This window comes from Bradysia coprophila (genome assembly GCF_014529535.1).
Source record: "Bradysia coprophila strain Holo2 chromosome X unlocalized genomic scaffold, BU_Bcop_v1 contig_12, whole genome shotgun sequence".
Taxonomy (NCBI): domain Eukaryota; kingdom Metazoa; phylum Arthropoda; class Insecta; order Diptera; family Sciaridae; genus Bradysia; species Bradysia coprophila.
In genome coordinates this window covers 5,043,121-5,066,051 of record NW_023503293.1, presented here as the reverse complement: position 1 = coordinate 5,066,051, position 22,931 = coordinate 5,043,121, and the positions used below count along the sequence as shown (strand labels likewise).

Sequence of the window (22,931 nt, the reverse complement as noted above, 5' to 3'; positions counted from 1 at the left end):
AACGGATAGAGGAATAAATTCTAAGCTAATTCGTGTTAAAATGGATTCCCTCGACAACCTGACCACGTAGCCACAGCCAGCTAGTCACTGCTCGCTAAATTATCACCTAAGCTGAACTGTCGTAAGTTAAGCCATTCTCAGCATTTTCTCCAAACTATCTCAAACTATCATTAAGAAAAAGAATGAGCTCAAAGATACTTAACCTTGTGGGTTGCACAAAGGGCATATCTGTGGCCAGAGTGCTAATCTAAAGACTACCTTCATTTCAAAAAATTAATTCGTGTTGGTGTATTGAATTCTACTGAGTACGAATTCATGTTTTGAATGTGGATAATACTGCGGAGAATGTTCTGTGTACCTCGATACAATTCCACTAAATAGGTAACTCTCATGATAAAACTTAAGACTATTGAACTATTGAACAGGTCGGTAAATGTATGCATGAATCTTTTTCGCGGTTGGATTGATTTGATAGCACAGGGTCATCCACACAGGATGTCCACACGAAGAGGATCTTTCCTTATCCTCGCCTGTTACAGATATCAAAAAAAAAGTCCCTATGCTATGAAATACGTCAGTGAGGCGTGGGGTAATCTGGCACACGGTGCTAAAGCAACGCATTTTTCAAGTACGTAAAAGGTGAGCTCGCACACAATTTTGCAATACCAAAATTTTGTAAAAGTAGTCATTAAGTCGATGAGATGGCTAAAAAGCATTTGCAGCAATACACTTGCGTGTGCGAGTTCGCCTTTTACGTAGTTTAAAAGTTCGTTTTTTTGACACCGTGTTCCAGATTCCCCGATACCGTCAGTGAAGACAACTATGCTAATTTTCATAGTCGTGCAATACGTCTGTCTTATCTGCCGCCACCAAAGACCATTCGACATTCGACTGCTGCAACCGATCCCAAAAATAATAACTCAAATTTACACACAAAAGAAATGCACCCAGAACTAAAATATAGTACAAACAAAAGGTCCCGATTCTGCCTACCCAGACTGTTTCATGTTCATTGATCTATTCACCAAAAAAGGAAAAAAAGGAAAACAAAACATCATTAGTACTCACAAATTAAATTCATAGTCAGTCAAAAGTCATCCAATTAGTCAACATATAATTCATAAATTTCGGCTCTAAATATACAATCGGAAGAACCTCTTAAACCGCATTAATACCGCATATTATATAACATGTTAAGGTTGATTCTTTACGTTTGTGTACCTTTTTCGCTATTCGCCTATAATTTCTTTTCCCTTTGCAGGCATCAAAATATATCAGCAGGTTTGTGTTGAGTTTTTGAAAATTTCATGCGTTGCATAACGTATAATTCCTGCATGCAACAGAAAAAAATGGAAATAAAAGAGGCGTTCATTCAGAAATACGTTCGTCTTTTTTATTTCACTTTATCTATGCCGATATGGATTTAATTATGACCTTTAATGAATGGGATTGTGGGCCATTAATAGATAATTTCGTAGTAAATTCTAGTCTCATAAGACAAATTTTTCGATAACAATCAATGGTCCTATTGATGCGATATAATGAATGGAAGTTTAAGAGACGTTCTTGACTGTGTATTCTATTGTGATTATATAGTCGAATTGATTCTATATTGTTAACGCATCTTAGCGGGTTGGTCCATTTTGTTGATTCTTTCCTTCGTTAGATGCAATAATGTTGTATTATACATGGCGGAGCTTGGATTTAATCTACAATTTTGTGTAATGGTACTGTTATTATGGATTCGTTATTTGATTTAAGAAACTGCAAACCAATTTATATCCCACAGTTGACTGAAAATACAAGTTTTGTTCCTAACATTTTTTGCCATAATTAAAATTCTCTACATAAGCTATGTTGTTGATCTCGGTTTCGCCTCGTGCTTATAATTTTCACATATTTCAATATTGGTTCATGTTAGTAACAAAATTTAATGTACGGCAGTTGGATCATCGTTTTTACAAACGTTACTTTTACGCACTAGTGCGTAAATGTATATCAACTTCCATTTACACCTTTCTGTGATCGCACTCTATGGTATTTTTCGTACCAAGATAGATAAAGACGATTCTTTAGACCTTACGAGCGAAGCGAGTAATGAAAATTAGTACGTGTGCTGAAAAAATCCATTTCCTAATTCATGTAATTCTTTTCACGCGCAATAAATCGTAAAGAAAAGCTTTTTCCCGCACGATATATCGTTCGGAAAAAATTGACATTTCTCAGAGACAAATCATGGCAAAATATGTCGTATTTCAGTTGTCCTGTGCACAAAAGTTTTTCTAATTTGAGAAAAACATTTGAGATTTGTAGCATCATAGGGGGGAAAGTTGTCTGACTTGCCGAGTGGTTCGAATTTATATTCATTAGCAGAGATTTCGGCATTTTTGACTCACATTTTCATCAGATTTCTTCACACTATGTTGACCTCCTCTTTGAAATGTCACGTATTCATTACATTCCCCTTTTTCTACTTCAGCAAAAGGTTTTTTTTTCTAACTAGCGTCATAGATGGAATGTTTTCTTGTATAATGAATAATTCTTAATAGATCATTTTCATTATACGGTACTCGTCAACGTAACCCCACTTAATTTTTCGTCAAATAGTCCTTAACCTCAATTAATTGACATTAGCTGCGTTCAATTTACCGGTTTTTACATGAAAATTGTTCGTTCAATTCATTCGACATTTTTCGACATGTCTTGCAGCTGGGATCATGTCTGACGTTAACAAGGTCATAAAAATGATGGATAATATAACTAAGTCAAGTTTCCTAAAAATTTTCTTTCTCAATTAGGCACACACTGTTTAAAATAACGGAATCCGTATTCCGTATAAGTTGGTTTCCGTTTCCTAACTTATGAGCGAAACCTTGGAATACAAACAGCTGACCAGGTCATGCTTTTTGAAAAACGACGACAAAATTATTAACAGATAAGCTCCACTGGCAAAAAATGAATGCTAAAACCAATGAAGTAAAAAATTGTGTATCAAACGCTCAGCAAATAGTTACAACAAAAGTGGCATTTAGTGATAGCAATTCACGATACACTTTCCGGTTGTGTAAGGTTAATAGTTAGATAATAGATAAGAATGCAATTTGTATGCGATGCAGCGTGATTGATTCGAAATATTTCATAGCTTTGCATGACGTTGTTCGTACGACCATAACACTGCTCATGACATTATCATAGAAATTATTCGGAATCTGATGAAATAACAAAAGCTCTATGTTCCTTTTGTAAAGATGACAATACAAACAGTGTTAACAGCGGAAGCTCTTATCACCAAAGTTTCCAAATTTGACGGTCGTTAAACCTATTCCTCAGTACAAACTTTAGTACATAATGTAACACAGAACATATTCTCCATTGAAAAACTAAAACGTCCATGCTCCTAACTGTATGTTAGATGAAAATCGTTACGGCACTTTATTATCCTTTGTAGCTAGACCTTGCATTACGTGGTCAATGGTGAAATGTATCGATTTTCACATTGAATTTGGATGAAATGTCGGTAATCGGGTAGCGGAACATATTTTTTTACCTCAAATTAAACTATTATCGTGTGAAAACAAATTTCCCTCAATAATTTTCCCGCATTTTCTATCGCTTTTACATGCCATATAATCTGCTCAACAATTAAATTCCATAAACTGATTCGACCGCATTTTTAATAATCCACACACTAATTGCTCGTAAACAAAATGGCAAAGAAGGGAAAAAAAACTCCATAAAAATCCATATTAAACCTCAAAATGTTTCACAATAATAAGTACACTTTAGCATGTTAAACTATTGCATGTTCAAATACTGTTATAATATGCCGCAGATGTATTAGATGAACAGGAAGCGATAAAAGTATACTCAACTTCCACGTTCAACAAAATTTGTTATATGCAAATGCAGGAACATGTGTAGCCTCCACTATTATAATATTGTGTATATAGAACATTAGTGCCATTTCATATATATACATAATCGCGAACCAATTTAATACACACAAACAATTTATCCAAATAACATACTATAAAAGCTGAAAGGATTGTTGAACGGTAATTGCTTGGCATTTTGTATTTAAAGAAAATTTGTTTTTAAAATTATTACTTTGAGAGAAAATATAAAAAAATATGGAAAAAATAAGCTCACAGAGTGAGGGTTGCTTGCTCGCTTGCACTTAAAATTTAACTGCAATGAGGGTCCATATCACGCTCTTGTATAAAGAGAACGAACGGTTAGTGTTTAAGATTATGCATATAAATTTCTAACGTATACGATATGACTTTTGGTGTGATTAAGGGTAAACAACATGCAAACGGTGGTATCATTTTTGTGGTGTTGCACTCTCTGCATTTTATACTTAAACATAGATTATATAGCGGGCTTTTTTTATGGCATGTTATACAGTTTTTCAAGGAAAAACCCAATAAGGACGGGTCATTTTTTCCACAATGTAATTTGTTCGACGTCATTTCAAGTTTTTTTATGCTTTCTTTTAGCCATATAATACACGACTTTGTATTTTTTTTATGAAAAATTGTTGGCTTGATAACACTGAAAGAGAGGCGTAAAATACGAATAATAATTTTTGATAAAATCGCTTCGGTAAATGCTGGATAGCGTGAATATAAATATATTGTGAAAACAATGGAAATTGTTATTTAATTATAATTTGTTGCAGTGGTATACACCTAATCTTAATGTATTATACAGGTTAGGGCTATTTTTTTTCTTTCTTTTTTTTCGTATTTCGTATTTTCATGAAAAATGTTATGATTAAAAACTTTGTGTGTGCGCTGAAAAATTGCTAATACTCAAGGTGAAACCTTAACCTTTTCCACAATTTTTTCTTTTATTCGTGTCACAAATACATTTTTTTGATGACACGATTACATGAACCATTTTACATGTAACTTCAGGGGCTATTTAGTTGAATTAATTCGCTTAAATTCTCCAAATTCGTAAAAATTCGCCAAATTCGTAAAAATTCTCCAAATTCACCGAAATTCGCCGAATTCATCAAAATTCACAAAAATTTGCCAAATTCACCGAAATTCGCCAAAATTCTCCAAAAATTTACCCGACTTCCTAGCTTACCAAGGAGTACTTTTATATTCAATTCGACTGTATATTTGTCCTCACAAAGAAACTCAAGAAAAAACTAAAGTGGGATATTGTTCTGATCTTTAATTTTAAGAAAATATTATTCACTATTTCCATAAATGGAACGACTTCTATTCATTTAAAATACTTGAAAAGTAGAACAGCTCTACTCGAATATTTTCAGAATAAAATCGAAAAAACTTAGACAGGATTGTCTACCGAGTCGCTCATTTCACCATCAATCGAACTTCTGATACGTTGATCGTTGTCATCCGTTCTATCGTTATCGTTCGGGCTTTAGGTTCAAATGTCTAAAGCTTTAGCGCGACCAAAATAACAACCAAAATTTAGGAAGTCACAGTAACGAAGGAGAAAATGGATATTGAACTAAACAATAATAGTTGGCAGTGTCGAAACTCTGCAATATGTCAATTTCTAAATTTCTAAATTTTGGGATGACAGATGATTCCTCGGGCACATGCTAACTCTCATCTGATTTTTTGATGATTTAGGTTATTTTCGACATGAGTGACGTGTTCCAAGATTTGTGTCTAGATTTTGGGACTTAGACTAATTTCTCTAGAATTTTTTAATTTCATAAGGTCTTTTGATGTTGTCGAAATGACATACTTACAAAAGTAGTAATATCAGTCAAAAAACCCTTAAAGGGTGAATGTGACGCTAGTTCTTTATCTTACTTACAAAATAAGTGATATCGCTGAGGGTGACGCATTGTGCGCCGTACGCAAAAGTTTTATCAACCAAAAATTGACCCAAAAAATTTGTAAAAGAAAATTTTACAAAAAGAAATTTGCGTGACATTTTTTCGTGCGGATCTTCAGTGAATGAACTCGGAATTCATGGTTTGAGCTGTCAAAAGAGCGTCGGCAAGTTGTCAAGACACTCGGAGTTGAATAGGATCTTATGTCAAGCGCTATCTCCAGCACATGTACACGCCAGGCTAGAACCACCGGGCTTGTTTCGGGATGACGGCAAGAGGCCCGACGGATTGACTTTGGTTCCTTGGTTGAACGGGCGCTATCTCGTTTGGGACGCCACCTGCTGGGAAACTTTGGCTCCCAGCCATCGCGACATCTCGTCTAGACAAGCCAGACGCACCGCCGAGCTCGCTGCCAGAACAAAACACAGCAAGTACACCGAACTAAAAGCCAACAATTACATCTTGAACGCCTTTGCCGTCGAAACTTTCGGCCCTTGGTCGTCCGAAGCAATAGACTTGATAAACAAAATCGGTCCCATGCTCAACGAAGTGAGCGGCGACCCACGTTCTCACAGTTATTTAGTGCAGCGCATCTCCCTCGCCATTCAGAGAGCCAATGTTTCTTGCGTTTTGGGCACGATTCCCCAATCTGCGAGCCTTAATCAGATTTTCTATTTATAAATTTTGTAAACACAACCTGTATGTACATGAATGACCTCAAATAAAAAGATTTTAAAATCCAACAATTTTTTAATTACAAAGAAAATTCGTGAAAATTCGTCAAAATTCGCCGAAATTCATCAAATTCGCCAATTTGCCAAAATTCTCCAAATTAGTAAAAATTCGCCAAAAATTCAACTAAATAGCCCCTGCATGTAACAGCTTTTTTTGGGATAGAAAGCCGTAGCTAATTAATCAAACGAAATCAATGAGCTAAAATTTCAGGAGCCATGCGTTTACTTAATTTGTTGCCAAATATATTGACAATGGACGAGAGTATCTGGAATGGTTGTGCTTCTGAGGTATCTTGATTGAAACATATATTGAAATTTTCATTCATATAAATAAAGAAGATAAAGATCGAAAAAAATATGCTGTTTTCAAACTGTTACAACCAAATCTAACACATTCTTAGTCGTTATTGAGGGCGTAAATTTTTCAAAAGTATTCTGGTGGAAAGATACTATCGAACCAATAGTACGAAACTCACAATTGTAGGCTGCAAGTTTACAATCCATGCCACTTAAGTAGATTAAGGCGCTCATTTTTCCCATTTGAATGCATATTGGCCTATGAGAATTGAATTTATTAGTGCTTATAAACACTGACAGAAATTGAGATAATATTCTTACTTCATGTTGACGTTGCCTGATTACGAACTGGTTGTTGTCGGCTCATATTGGGCATTTGTGAATAGACTACGCCAAAATGATTTTTTTTCTCAAATTTTTTACATAAAGCAGCTAAAAATTTAAAATAAAGATACCCGTGTCTCGTCTTTTGACAAGAAAAACTTGAAACCGGGAAGATTTTCCACTTTATAAATTCCTGAAATATGTGATTTGCGCCATTTTCCACCCAAATTCCACATAAGGTCTTAAGTTTGCCACTTTACAATTACAGTAGTATTGTTCGCTCAGTTCACCCAGTTTTGACCGTTTTGACTGATTCACTGAATTTTGTTTTTATGAAATGTCAAATCGCCACAGTAAATTTTTAATCTCGAACAAGTTTATGTCGAAAATTTGTAGTATTTCGCGTAAAACGAAGTGATTCAGTTTAAATTTCGAACAGAAAGTAGTTCCGAGTGTGCTCATGCTAGTGTCTTAAACAGAAATTAGGACAAATTCTCCGAAATAATTTTAAAGACAAATTAATTTGGTCAAACATTGTGGGTGTTGTGAAAATCCCATTTTTAAAAGTAATTTGGTGTTGATTGTGCCATTCAGTGTTCAATTCCTTAATTTTATGTGCCTAGAAATTCCCTGCAATACGTTTCGTGCTAATTCAGTCGGTAAAATGTGAAGAAAACATACAAAAATATGTTGCCATTCAGATAAACTAAAATTCTTGACATATCTGTTGTGAAGATAGTCGTAAGTGACACCACAGAACTGAATTTTTTTTGTCCGTTAATTTAAAAAATGATTTTTTTGGCGGAAATGCTTTTATTTGAATGTGTGCATGTTTCCGGTAAAATAAAATAGTGATAAAGTCACAACTATTGAGGACCTTTAAAATGGCATCATTGGTTAAAGTTGATTGGCATAGTCTAATAGATTCTAAAGTTATTATTATTAATCGTATGGTACATTTACCGTTACAAAGTTTCATACATCACAAAAATTTTCCAAAACACATTTGAATGCACTGAATCGAGCCCGTCCAATGTCATTGATCATATTCGTATTTGAATGTACTGGGCCATTGCTGATTGAAATCGAATCGTATTTTCTCTTCTAAGAAAAACCCCCTTGATTTGATGTATACTTTGCAGATAGTCGGTTAATGTTATCGCTGTGAGGTCTCAAGAGGACAGGTACAGCGCCAAAGTGATGATATTTTGTAGTCTAAAACTTTTAAATTAAGTTTGTCACGTTATCAGACCGGGCCATTATCCACTCGAGCAGTTCAATACGTTTACCTTGTCCGCCGAAAAAAAATTCCACAATTTTTTCTATTTCGTATGTCGATATTGCTCCTTGGAAGTAAGGTTATGTTGCGAACGATGGATTTGTTTTGGCCAAAGGTGATGATTTTACGGCATCAATTTAATTATTTTTACCAAATCCAGTTTGACGGTATTGAAAATACAATTTTCATTCACTTTTCAGTCGAAACAAAACAAATGATCTCGCGACAATACGAAAATTCATCAGACGAGACCACCAGCAACACTTGTTGTATCGACAGGTGACAGTATAAAGTTTTCTTCGAGGGACGAAAAGGGATTTTAAAAATATTCGAGGTAATAGAGCGTTACATATAGTAGATGGTAGATGGTTTGTTAATTGAGGACTCTATTTCACTATCACGATTTTCGTATGTTTTTCCTGACTGGTCTCATCATCAATATCTTTGATTTTCTTAACCAAAGCAATGTCAGTAACTCTTTTCCAAGAACTAACAAACACAAATCGAACACTTTATCTAGAAAATTCACTTACAGCCTGGAAAGTTGTTATCGAGTAATGAAGAAATATAAATAACCGATTTTTGCGAACAGCAAACGTATTATCATTAAATCTGCTACTTTTTTTGTTTACAATACTGCCTAGTGTTTAAAAGAACATCTATTACTTCTCTTATTTCAACATATGTCCAACTTCACTATATAATTCGTTCCAGTGTGAAGTCCTCTTGACGATGAAGTATCGTTACTGGTTCTGGTTATTCAGGTCGTTGCAGCAACTCATGACATGAAATTCATTTATTTACAAGCATAAGGATGGATCGCAATTTTAACGTGTCCGCTGCTTCCACTTCCGATTTTCGTCTTTTCGCTTTATCACAGTTAATCGATGTTGGCATCGTAATGATTTTATCAGTATGATTACTTGTAAATTTTCTAATCTTTTGATAATTAACATGTTTCTAAAAAAATCAGAATTATCGGGTACTAAGCAAATGATGGTCAATCTCGTGTGTAAATCAGAATCGAGCCAAGACTTTTTTTTTTAATTTAACAAACTTTAATTACACTTAGGAAATTATTTCTGGAAATAAAAAGCAAAAGAAAAACCAATTAAAATAACCTTTCAAACAAAATAAAAGTTCTTTTAATTAAAGTGCAGTACCTATACGTACACCTTGTAACTTCCTAGGTTTTTTTTAAATTCAGAACGAAAAAAAAACCCATTTCCATCCAAAGTGAATCTTAACTATTACACCTTGATTAAAATAATAATCAAGTTTGTTCGTTAAAGAAAAGAAAAACCGCTAATTAAACCTTATTCGTCGGAGAAAAAAAAAACTTTTTAATTTGTCGCCATTTTTTGAAAGTAAAAATAATTCGACTAAACAAAAAAGAAATGAAAAAAAAAACGAAAAGTTTTTCCTATTTCAAGTGAACAAAAAAAAAACGAAGAAGAAAAATGTCAAAAGGAAAAGTCTTGTAAAAAATAAATCAAATATAAAGCGATTCTTAAAAGGCATCACTTAAAGTGCTTTGCAAACGCTTTTAAAAACTTATTTCATTAAAATGTTCGCTATGTTTTGCTCTCGATTTTTGTGCAAAAACATAAGATCTGGTGAAAAGTAGAAAATTTTATTGTTGTATCGTATAGCATATTTAAAGGCGGAGCTATAGTTACTTCATACACCAAATGTCCCCTCTTTATAATCACGACTATTCAACGACTAAGCATTTACATCACATCAATAATTATACAGAGCACACACAGCCAGGCTATGTATATGATCCAAATCAATATTGACAATTATTGACAATTATTGTGATTAATATATATATATATATATATATATATATATATATATATATATATATGTTTCGACAATCAACTTTGCTCAACCTATCGATAATGATCTTTAATTGAAAAAGTACACAGCAGTCTCTCACTCACGACAGTTTATTGGCAAGAACCATTCGCATAGACTAGGCATTATAGGTTACGATTCAGTTCCAACATACAATTTCTCATTTAAAGATTATTATTTCAGCTTGTAGCAAAATATATCTTATATTATCCACCAGTGACATAACTTTCGTTCCTAGATACATACAATTTTCTGTTCGAAAAAAAAACGACGATACACAGACGTATTATATGTATATATACACCTCGAGTATTAAGCTTAATCACCAATTATATTTCAATTTAAAAACCTTTTTTTTTTTCATTTTATTTTCTTTTGCATTTAAACATTTAATTTAACCGTCTTTATCCGATACTCATTCGTTTAACACTCATATTTTGCTCCACCTTCCAATGATTACCTACACTTACAAAATATTTACTCGCCGAGCAAATACACAAATACCAAAAGCTGAAAACAGCGTTCAATATTTGGCTAACTTGGGAATGTTCATTTCACCAATACATTTATTATACGTTTTATACGTTTTGACTAACTCATTCCGTTCTACGAAAAGCATTCAATATTTGGCTATACAACACATTCCGTATTAATTTAGCCAACTCATTCACTTCGGGTGTTACGTTGCCGTCTCTCTCTATCTAGTTGTTCGAAAAATTTGTATAAAAAATGGCGATTATTCGAAGCTTTTTCCACAGCTTTTTCTTACACCGTTGATTATAATTTTAGAGTTTAACTGTGTGTACAACAGCCTCAACACATCTATAGACATAAATAAAAGTACCGTGTATATGTGGTGCATACACATCGCACAGCTTTACATGTATATATATGTATATGCAGAGCGTAAACAGCGAATGATTGGTGTTGCTGCAAAAGGAGGAGTCATTTTTCTATGGGTTAAATGAGTGAAAATAAATGAAAATGTTACCGATTTTAAATGCCTTGAGGGGGACTTTATTGCTATCGAAAACGGTTTGCTGTTTAGTGTTCGTTTGACATCGATTTGGATCGGTTGCAAATTTATACATTTTTCTAAAGCGCTACGCGGGTTAGTCGCAGATATATTGTTGATATAATACGAGTGAATTGACATTTAACTTTTTTTTGTATAATTTGTTTTTTTTTGTCATTCTTCTCTGTATCACTGTTAATGTCGATTGGATATAAATGTATCGGGACGTTTTAATTCGATAAAAGAATTTTTATGGAATTGAGAATTGATATTAGTTTATTGTGAAAATTAACAGCGGAATTTTATCAATAAAAAAAATTGATTCAGGACATAAAACGCTCTGTTACGCCTCGTATCGCGGAAAACTATCGTATCGTTCGTAGCCGACGTAACATATTTTTTCCTCATTAAAATTATTTAATTTGAAAATTAACTGCAACAGACTCAACTGTGCTAACATAAACATTTTATGTGTATTGTATGATGAAAATGCGGACATGAGTTTTCCACTTCGACTGTTAAGTAAAAGTAGTTTTTTGCAGAATATGCCCGATGATATGTGTTGTGGAAACATCACCATTTAGTGTTTAATGTGCATCCATGTTTATATGTTTTTAAGTTGTTCTTGAAACTGAATAATACCAAAAAAGCAAAACACTGAAAAAGAGCGAACAAAAAACTATGCTTCGATGATTAACAATTCGATGTAGAATATTAGGAAGTCGAATTCAACACAGTTAAGCCGAAACGATATTCAGTGTTAAATCGCCACAAACACAGCCGGTACAGTTAACACGACACACATCGATCAACTTTTCCATTTTTCACTGTTCGATAAAATCAATCAAAATCGTACTCCAGTGGACTATATCGGGCGGAAGCCCAACATCACCAGCAACCATTAAGGGAACATCAGATTTAATGAATGGTGGCGGTATGACCGTTCCCGTTCAGCGTGGATCCATGGCCATTTTACAGCCACCACGTTCACGGTTTATGATCACCGATATACTAGCTGGCAGTGGCGGAGGTGTTGCGGGGCTAGTTGATGGACGATCACCGTCTCCGCAGCCGAGAGATTTGAGCGTTCCACCTGGTGGACGTCACCATCACAACAATCATCATGACGATAGTGATAGTGATTCAAGCGGACAATTGGATGATCACAGCGTTTGTAGCAACGGTGAGTTACACCAAATTGGTTTTACTCAATGAACTCTTACACATTTTCCGAGAAGATAGAATCACAAAATTGGCAATCGCATCATCATTTATCTAGACATAAAAGGCGTAATTTAAATGCTTCTCGGATGAGCAGATAAATTCTGGGAATCATAAGAGACCACACACTCACTGACATAACATCATAATAAGCTGCCGTAAACATTTTATTGTTAACAGCGTAGATAATGATAGTGTTTTCTGTTATAATTAGCTTGCGCTTCACAGAATTGTGAACATAATGTTGATTGAAAATGATTTTACCTTTGAACGGAACATGACGATGTTTGATGGATATCACTCAGTCGTGAAAGGGGCATTTCCCATTCACAATTGAACGCAAACCGAGGACCTTAAACAGCCATCTGTTATCGGCAGCGACGACTAATTTAAGCGCCAAATAACCAATAGTGCGATCTTATATAGAACAATTTATGTTTAAACTGACGAAGTAACAGATTTTTCGCCGATCTTTTGAAAATATTCAAATCTAAAGAAGTAATAGATTATCTTAGACCGGTGATATTGTTGCCGTTTCTACAACATTTTGATCGAAGCATCGACTTGTATCTCTGAATTGAAGGACTTGTACTTCAGTGCCGATGTCAGGTTTAGGGACCAGAGCTTATTAAAATTTATTTGTAATCGTTCCATTGAGTTCTTCTTGACGAGGTCTCTTGTGAATCCATAGTTTGCAACAAAATGAGGCGTGAGCTTTATTTGTACCCGGAAGATATTTTGTACGTTAAGATGACTCTGGACCGCTTTCGAAATGTTCATGACTAAATCCGCACTTCTTAATTGAAAATCTAATCTAGTTAAGTCGAGGTAATATTCCATCATTTCTCGTGCTATGAACACTTGCGGAAGGAAATAATGGAAGGATGTCTGCCGTTCTTCTTAAATGCTTGTGAAAAGCTAATTACCGATCTTACTAAATCATAAATTTGAATAGGAAAGTCCGTTTTACCATAAATAAAATCCGAAACGGAAAAGGGCACATACTCACAAGCAAGCTAAGCGGTCGCATGTGGACGCATTGTGTAATAATTTACAAATAATCAGAAATTCTTTATCAAAATTTAATTAATCCAATAGAAAGCTAACGACAATTTGTACCCCAAACAAAATGTTAGCTGCAAAAACTAACAACAACAACACAATTTTAATGCTCTGTGTGTGAGTATGTACCATAATACAATTTGCTTATCTCATTAATGAATATTTATGGTCAAATCTCATAAATATTCATAAACTAACAATGTTTATTGTGCTGCCATACAGGTGTAGATATTATTCCCTTTTGCGTCTGAACTGGCCACATAATTATTATTAACTTGTGTTTGGTGAAGTGAGTGTTAGAATTAATGTGTTGTAGGGTTGTCAGAATGTTTTGTTCTAGTTTTAATTAGTTCACCGTTTTGTGGATATTATAAGTCTCAAAAGTGGAGAGGTTGTTTTGATTTAATAGATCGCCGGGTTAGTTTACGGTAATTTTAATTGGCCGTTTCTGATAACGATAATTCAATCCGGAAATTGAATTTTTCGAGTTGCTTGTGGATTTTTGTACCGCAGATGTACAGGATTGGGGGTTCATTTCACAGAAATCGGAAGGAAACATAAAACCAGTACGAAAATTTAGTTAGCAAACTTTGTTGGTCCCTCTAATGAATGAGCAATACTTTTCGCATATATTAGCAAGCGCGATAATTGATGCGAAAACATATTCTCCCAATATAACTGCGATTCTTAACTGGATTCTTACAGCTTTTGTATTTGTTGACACTAGTGCGAGAGTCCCCACCTATTTTTGTAACAGGAGACTGAGGTAGTGAGAAAGAGAAAAGCGACTCATACTTCTTGAACAACTCCCACATAGGTCTTTAATATTCCAGAAACGACTTTTGCATCGCTGCGAAGTATGTAAATCTGTTTTGTGTAAAGTATACCCAATAGTTTGATGCAAAATCTATTACTTCAATAGTTTAATCATAAAAACGTTACATAAGAAAAGACATTTGTCAGAGGTCATCTGTTATTCTTGTCGTCGTTGTCGATAGCAGTTAAAAAGGTAATGAAGCTTTCGTAGAAAATTTCAGTTTCTTTCTTCACGAATTTTGTCAGAATTTTAATGAAACGAAAGTGCGACAAAAATTAATCATTTTATGTGAAGCTATGATCCATGGAAATTTGAATGAGACGAAAAAAATATTTTTGATTTTGAGTTGTGGGGCATTTCTTACTTCCTTTTTACCAAAACCTCCTAAAAAAACTGTTTCCATTGAAAGTCAAGCCAACGTAAGCTAAAATTATATCTACATGTGCGCACCTTGATCGATGTGCGTTGTTATTCGGCAACCCCTAATAATGCAGCTGTTTGAAGTAAATGTCCTGAGGGAATTGCATTTGAACGAAATTTTACTTTCTTTTCATCATCACTTAAAACCACAAAATATGTAAAAGCGTTGAAGTAATTCATAATTGATTTAGCATTTTATACATACACACGCATTGTAACACACATTGGCATAATTTTAATAACTTTCACGTTCAAACTTTCAGCAGAATTATATTAATTTTGATTATATCGAAATTTGTAACTACACTCAACATTTTATTATACTTCCTCATGTTACTTGATATCATCGGAAAGTATTTTAAACTCAATTCTTCTAATAATGATGTTTAACAACCGATAACGTTGTTTATGATGTTCCCGACCACGCATCCAAAGTGTGTGTATATATATGATGCGTAGGTTCAAAGACATTTATTGACGTAGTTGTATATAAGAATGCAAGTCTGTTCCGATGTAATTTGTACAAATTTATCCTTGCTGTGTCGTTGCGTATATTTTCACAATTTACTTTTATGAATCTACCGGTGAGAAATTGTTTAAATAGTTAAAATTATAGTAGTAATAAACATCTGCCCTCGTTTTGAACATGCGACGAAAGTGTTGCTCATTATTATTATTGCTTGTGTCTCTACTTTACTTCTACAACGAAAACTAGATGAAGATTTTAAGACCATACCTGTTCAGTGCATTAAAATTATTCATCTGTTATCGACAACGACGACAAAATGAATGATGGTCACTGGCTTGTGTTTCCTTATAATACGTGCTAAAACAATGAAGCAAAAGAATCAGCTTCGCACATTAGATGATGATTTACACAAATGAAGGAACAGAATTGCTATATATGTCGGCGCACCTGACGTATGCTGCCGTATGCATAAATGGCTTCCTACTTATGTGTAGTCTAATTTAAAAGACTCTTCCTGCGGATTCAGTGGAATCCAGTGTAATTTGTTAACTGCGAGGAAGGTTGGAAGACAGGTGCCAAACAACTAAACCAAAGGAAAATTTCGTTCATTTCGTCAAACCTCAACCGAAGCAACATACTCACTATTTCCTCTCAGTTCCATAATACTAAATTGCAATTATCGTAAACCGTGTCTTTCTTTGTGCAGGATATGGGAGATTAGATACTTTATGACCCAGATACAGTCATTGGTTAATGGCCATTTTTCTATACAATGCAATAAAACGGTATAACTAGCAACGGTTTCACTATCTTCCTTATTGTTTAGCAACACGTCGGGTCGACTAAATTATACATCTTATTCGATGCCATCCGGAATGCGTTCTTCAGTGCGCTACGATTCGGAGGCATCAAGATGTTTTATTACTTTCATCATTATTATTATTATTGCTTAATGTCAGGTGTATTACACGGGCCCCTCGTTTTTATTACGGTTGCCTATCATTCATACAGTTTTCAATTGTCGTTCGACAGTATGAATTTCATCCGAGCGAAGATCACTTGCGTTCACATGCTACACAGAACGTTAAGTTCGAAAAGAAAATCGACGAAAAATGTAAAGAGAACCACTTATGGAACAAAATTATTTATTGTACGGATTGTATAAGGTGGTTAGGCAAGAATGTAAATATTGAGCGAGTTTATATTCATTTAAAACGATAAAAGTGTATTATCCGAAATGGCATGTTTCACAGTTGACGGATTGCGGATTTCGTGTCAAATGTAATATATAACTGATTGCGTGTTTAGGTTCTAAGTCATAAATATACAAATACTCCTGCGAACGTGAACATATATCATATTAAAAGCTCGCTAGAGCATAAATCTAAAAGTGAATAATAATAAAAAAAAAATGTTTTAGTAGAAATTCATTCAACGCTGGATTACATGACTTTATGGGTACATAAAAATAGCATCAGCAACCGAAAACCTTTTATTTTCAGCCTCATAGAAATGTGCTCAACCAAAGTCAATTGTTCTAAGCGCTCTTTTAGCACTCTCATTAGCTATTCCCCTACTTAATTAGTTCATTACCCACCTAAATGCTATGCAATTGCATTTTGTTCATGTAATTATGAACGGTAAAAGAAAAATGTTGGAAAACAATTGTTTTACAAAAGCCTCATCGTAACGTAACATTTCTTTATAGTTTTTTTTTCTGTTGCTGTTGGTTCCGTGGTATAGTATAAATTCACAGTAGAGTATATCAGCCAAATGAATAATGATCACATATAGGTGGAATGGTTGGTGTTGTTAGCGTTTAACTATAAAATAATCATTTTGACTTCGGTTTGGTTGGACTCACATAGCATGATAAGTCATCATAATTATATAATATAAAAGCATTTAACAATATATATGCGTACATTAATTAATTGTAACAAAGTAGAATAGATCGAGGCATACACACACATACTCATTCACTCATAGTCTTTTCTGCATAAATATAGTGCATTTTAAACAATATGGCATAAACTTTAGATGCGTTAGTTAGTTTATAAATTAAATTTGTTGTTGTTGTTATTCATTAAAAAATGTTGAGTAAGGGTATGCAGGTGAATAAAATTTGCATTAAAAAATTACATTTTGTTGTTGCATTTCCGTTTTCTTTTCGTTTGCCATTAATTTCGTCATATTAATATTCCAGTGCATGATAGTAGCGCTTCTACTGTAAACCGTTTATACCGGTCGAGAGATAATATTGAAAAATGCGATACGAAAGTGTTTCAACGAAAACTACAACGATTTAGTTTTTGAACACATACAGGCCCGGACTGACTATACCGTTTTTCGATTTCACAATCTAATGTTACGAGCCGCTTCACAGCATTGTTCGTGAAACCATTGAGTATCCATACCGGCCCTGAACACATCCATGTACTGTGCACTTAAAACAATAGCTTACAATCATCAATTTAAAGTCCTAGATTCAAAAATGACATTACCACATCTATCAGCTGAATAACACCATTAGCTAGCACCTAACTTTTCAATCTTTTTTTGCAGCGGTAAATCAATGAAGAAGTTGAATGAATGACTCAAACCAAATGCATCAGTAAATCAATTCATTTCACATGCTTTTCTTTTCCCTAGAGTCGAAAAGGGCTGATAAGATCTTAGGAAAACAAGAAAATTGGTTTAAAGTTGCAAAAGCATGTAAAATTCATTACAAAACTCGCTAATAAAAGACACGTTTTAGTGGCATTGGTGATCTCGGCGTCGCCTCGGATCACCACAACACACTTCACACGAAAACTGGACTTGTCATTTAGTATATTATACCATGGAAGTAATTTGATATCTCGCATCAAGATCAGTAAGAAATTCCGAGGGCTTCAGCCCGAGGTACGTTTACTCATCGTGATGCGAGATATCAAATTATGTCCCGTGTGAAGTATGCTATTTTACTTTACGAGCTAGTTAAAGGTGTTGGTTACCTTAGGGAGGGAATGGTCCTATTACCTCCCTAGTAAAGTAAATTACTAATCTAGTCTGTATATGGACGTGTATCACGAATCATCCTGGCACCAATGGTATAATTACGAATTTCGTAATTTATTATAAATTTGACTCAAAAGTTCTAAACTTTTTCTTCCTGCGTTCTGCTTTTATGTATTTCATCACTTGAGAGTAGTGACTGTCTTTATATTTTTCTCTTCCATTTCACACGTACGAGAGAGTGTAACGACTCTCTTTCAGTTTGTCCCGTTGAAAGCATAGATTTTCCTCAAGGGTATCTGTTGACTGAATTGTACACTGTGGACTGGTACGATTATTAATTAATAATTTATTGAAAGCGTAACTTTTTAAAGACGACATGTTTGTCCAGAATATTACTAGAATCTATTCCATTTTAATACGAAATGTGTTACTTCATTAATTTGACCAAATATTTTCCTGTTAAAAGGCCCAGAATCCATTGTTTATTTTTGTTGTCTCTGTCTTATGGACGTATCAGCTACTAAAATTGTCGAAATAATAACGAGCACTGATTTCTCCTAAATTTTCTAAACTTAGGCTAGAAACGCACTACAGCCTGTTTACTTACCGTTTACGCTATAACAATGGAAAGAGAGAACAGTTTTCAATGTTATTTTGAAAACGGTGACCAAAACGGAGTGACTGCGAATCGGCCTTTATTATTATTATTATTTACTACGCTACCTGTAATATATTAAAGATTTTCTCTCTTCTGAAAGATCAGCAAAAGAGAGATCTTAACTGGTTTTTTCTTCGTGTGCTCGATAAATCTCTTGTTTATTCAACTTAAAAAAAACAACAAACTGGTGGTGTTCTTTTGACTCATTTAAATACAAGTCATATTGTATTCACAAGTACCTAAAATTGTATTGATCCAGTTATAACGTTTTACTGATTCAATTCGGAGCTCATGACAGAAAAAAAAAAATCGGAAATAGTTTAAACACTCAGTTTAAAACGTAACAATTGAGCCTAAGTTCAGCTTTTTTATAATTCCAAACCATTTATACAATTTTCACGATTAGTTTGATAAGTCAAAGACATTAATCACATAATCGGATTATAAAATCATAGAACTGAATTCAAGTTTTTTTTTTTTTTTTTAAATATTTTCGTACTTTGCTAGTTTAAAACTCCCATCGAATAATTTATTAGGGGAGATCGGACATGGTTCTGTCAACAGTTTTGGAGAACATTTTCTGAATATGTTTAAAGTTCCTTACATTCACTTCTCTAAATATCTGGTTCGGTAAACAGTTCAACTGATTCCTTCAAGTTGTTTAATCGAAGAGTAAGAAGAAAAAAAAACGTTCCACTTAACTGTTTAGTGTTTTTTTCTTCCTCTTAGCTGAACTGACGAACAGCAACTTTATTTGTTGACAAAGTATAATCTAAACAGTACATTATAGGCTCGTAATGCGATTGTTGCGTTTAAAAATCAAAAGTAATAATAAATAAGAAATTTTCAAATTGGATTAACGGTTGTTTATATCGTGAGAATAATGTCTTCACCTATACGGGCAAGAGGGATAATGTTTATGCAGACTTCAGACTCTACAACGATTCTTTCGGTGAAAGAAATGTCAGTCTGAAATTATCTCATTGTTTTAACTGATTTAACTTAATTAAGAGTAATTTAATTCATTTAAATATTGATTGATTAACGAATGCCAATTATTACCCATATTAATATCGATGTGTTGTAGTAATGAGTGTATGAACATGGTTATTACTGGCAATTATTAATTGCTTTCAATTCCTGATCATAAAAAGTTTCATGTACAGTAAGTTTCGGTAATTTGTGTAATTTTTTAATTGCCCGGTTGGGTTTTTTTTTGATTAGAATGCCTGGAAGGACAAGTAATTGTTACTGATTGTGTATTGAATACGCTAAATTGATTGCTAGCTCAGTGCAATTTAATTGCTAACCTACAACAAATTAGCAAACATTTTAAAAGATAATTTGTTTATAAATGATTCATTGGTTAACATTAGTAGAATATAGTGAAGGTGTAGTTTGCTTGTGGTAGACATATTTGAGACGACTAAACAGTTTCGACTACATTATTTCTCATACATCTATGGGGCTCAGTGAAACTGAGGAAGTCGACTCCTACCGTGTGCTTGTGGCTATATTCAAGACTATACTTTAACTCGGGCGGGAGAAATGATTCTTAGGAGCAATTGTTATTAGCAGTATGATCTACCCAAACAATGCAATAGATACAAGCAGTTACTTAAGTAGTGTCCACTGATTGCCCCGAAGATCCTTTATACAAACTGTGAAATTAGTAGCATATTCTCATAATGGGACTTATAAATCTGAAATTAACTTTAGCTGTAACTCATCGTGTATTTGAACAACCGACCTACTTCAGTGACTCTACTAACTTGATTAGAATTTGCGTAATTTATTGCAATTTTCTGTAATGATTCATCAAATGTGAACTACTCACCTTCAATTTCTGACATTCTTTTTTAATGAATCCTAGAATCAAAAAAACATTTTTTTATGTGAAACGACACACCGGTCATCAACTATAACCACCTGCTCGGTGCATAGTGATTTTAAAAGCAACGAGCAAATTGATGATTTTAATAATACTCGTCCAGAGTCGTTCGGAGATGTTTAATGTCTCTCCTCAATTTTTAGTCAACCGAATTTTTTTTTAAACAATAAATGTGGATCCTTCGTGTTTAATGTTCATTTCAGTAGTTTGAATTTTTTGTTTCTTATACAGACATTAGCGAGCGGTGTCGATTGCTTTTTATTTGTCTGTGCCAAAATAATATCTGCTTGAGTTGAACCTCAAGTAATTGTTGGTCGGATGCAGTTTGCAAAAGAGTAATTTGTCCAAACTGTGAAAAAAACCGTAAATTTTTTCTGAATTTATTTATTGCCGTCATTGCCCACAATTTGTCTTTAAGCTGTTACGGACGACTATCATATGTTATGAAGTCGTCTTTATAACCACAAGAATATTATTGGAAATAAAAGTTTTTAAATCAATCGCTTTAAAGTACTTCGAGCATATTGAAATAATAGATGAAAATGTCACTGTTTCGAACTGTGACATAATGTGAAAGCATCTCACGATGCTTTGCATTTAACAATGCTGTTCAAAAATACACCACATATCATCAGGCCATTGCGTCGATTAATGAAATAGGTCATTCCTATTAACATGAACAAGTCTAGTGAATCATAAATGAAGTAATAGATCTGATAGTAAAACTGTTGATATACTTGCCGTTTTTGAAAGTTTAATGATGCAAATAGTTAAAAGCTCCAAGCTTTCTGCGTATGTACAAAAAACAGACATATGAAATGAAAACCCTGACATCAACACACAGTCTAAACGAGCCCATGGCAAAGTAATTAGAAAAATTTAAATGTTTAAATAATTACGTTCGAAGAACTGAATAAATTATATACGAAATTTAGCGAACCCGACTGAGCATTAATATAACATTTGGAACATTATAAATATTTATGCACTCGATGACACGTTAATCGTACAATAAAACATCCAGTAATTGTCGTTTGTCAACATATCACCGTCTCCAATTGCATTATTGTTATTGTCACTGAAGGTAAAAATGTTGAAGATAATTCATTTTCATAAAAAATAATAATTGAAAAACAACAACGACGACCATCATACAACTATGCCATAATTGCATTCATAATAAGTTTTTAAGATAAACATGAAGTTTAATATGGCGTGCATTTGTAAACGGCGGATGTATCATTTGATCGTTATTTGGCTAAATATGATGATGGGTCGATTTATATATTTTATCATTTTGTTTATTTAAAAAAACTTCTTTTTTTTTTCTTCTTTTCTCATTTTCAAATTATGTTAAAGAGCAGTTTTTTGTTCTGTCTACGAGTTTTTGTAGAAAAATAAAAAAAATGTTCTGAGCCAGAGGTTTATAAAATGCAATGCATATGATTGTACCTACGACGGTTAATTTATTTTCACCATAATTGTTCGATGAACGAGGTTATGAACGTCAACCGATTAATTGAACAACATTATTACAATATTGTTATCCAATGTTGTACATACTTAGACTGTATTCAGTATTCTACATATTATACAACAGCCAAATGCATATAATAATGTATATGAATTCTCTGATATGCTGGTACTAATTATTTAAATGGTTTTTAATATAATTACAATTTTGTTATAAGATAAATTTGTTATTTTTATTTTGCTGTAGTGATGATAAGAAAATCATTGTTGTTGTTTCATGGGCTTGTTGTTGTTGTCGTTTTTTTGTTTTTGTTGTTGTTAGTTAGTGGTTTTTAATAACTTGACACGAAACATTCCAAACTGAATGTTTGCAGTGTGAAACAAATTACGAATTATCGGTTCGGTAATTAGTTGTAATTAGTCATTTGCTTATTGCTTACTATTTGAGATAATTACTATTTCATGGGATTACACACACACCGTGCTGGCATAAAGTTGCAATATTACAACAACAAAAAAAAAATTAACAAAAAAAAACCCATAAAACAGGTAGCGCTAACAAAAGGTGCGATACAGTATGATAA

At 33.6% G+C, this 22,931-nt stretch overlaps 1 protein-coding gene across 1 annotated transcript in view; it reads left to right on the top strand.

Moving 5' to 3' along the window:
- The first annotated feature begins 11,386 nt into the window (after window positions 1–11,386).
- The window catches only part of LOC119067154 (homeobox protein B-H1-like), a 31,958-nt gene continuing 20,413 nt past the window's right edge, over window positions 11,387–22,931 (top strand). Inside the window, exon 1 of the mRNA XM_037169947.1 lies at window positions 11,387–12,519. Within this exon, the coding sequence (XP_037025842.1) occupies window positions 12,258–12,519 (262 nt within the window). The 5' untranslated portion in view covers window positions 11,387–12,257. The remainder of the gene's footprint in view (window positions 12,520–22,931) is intronic.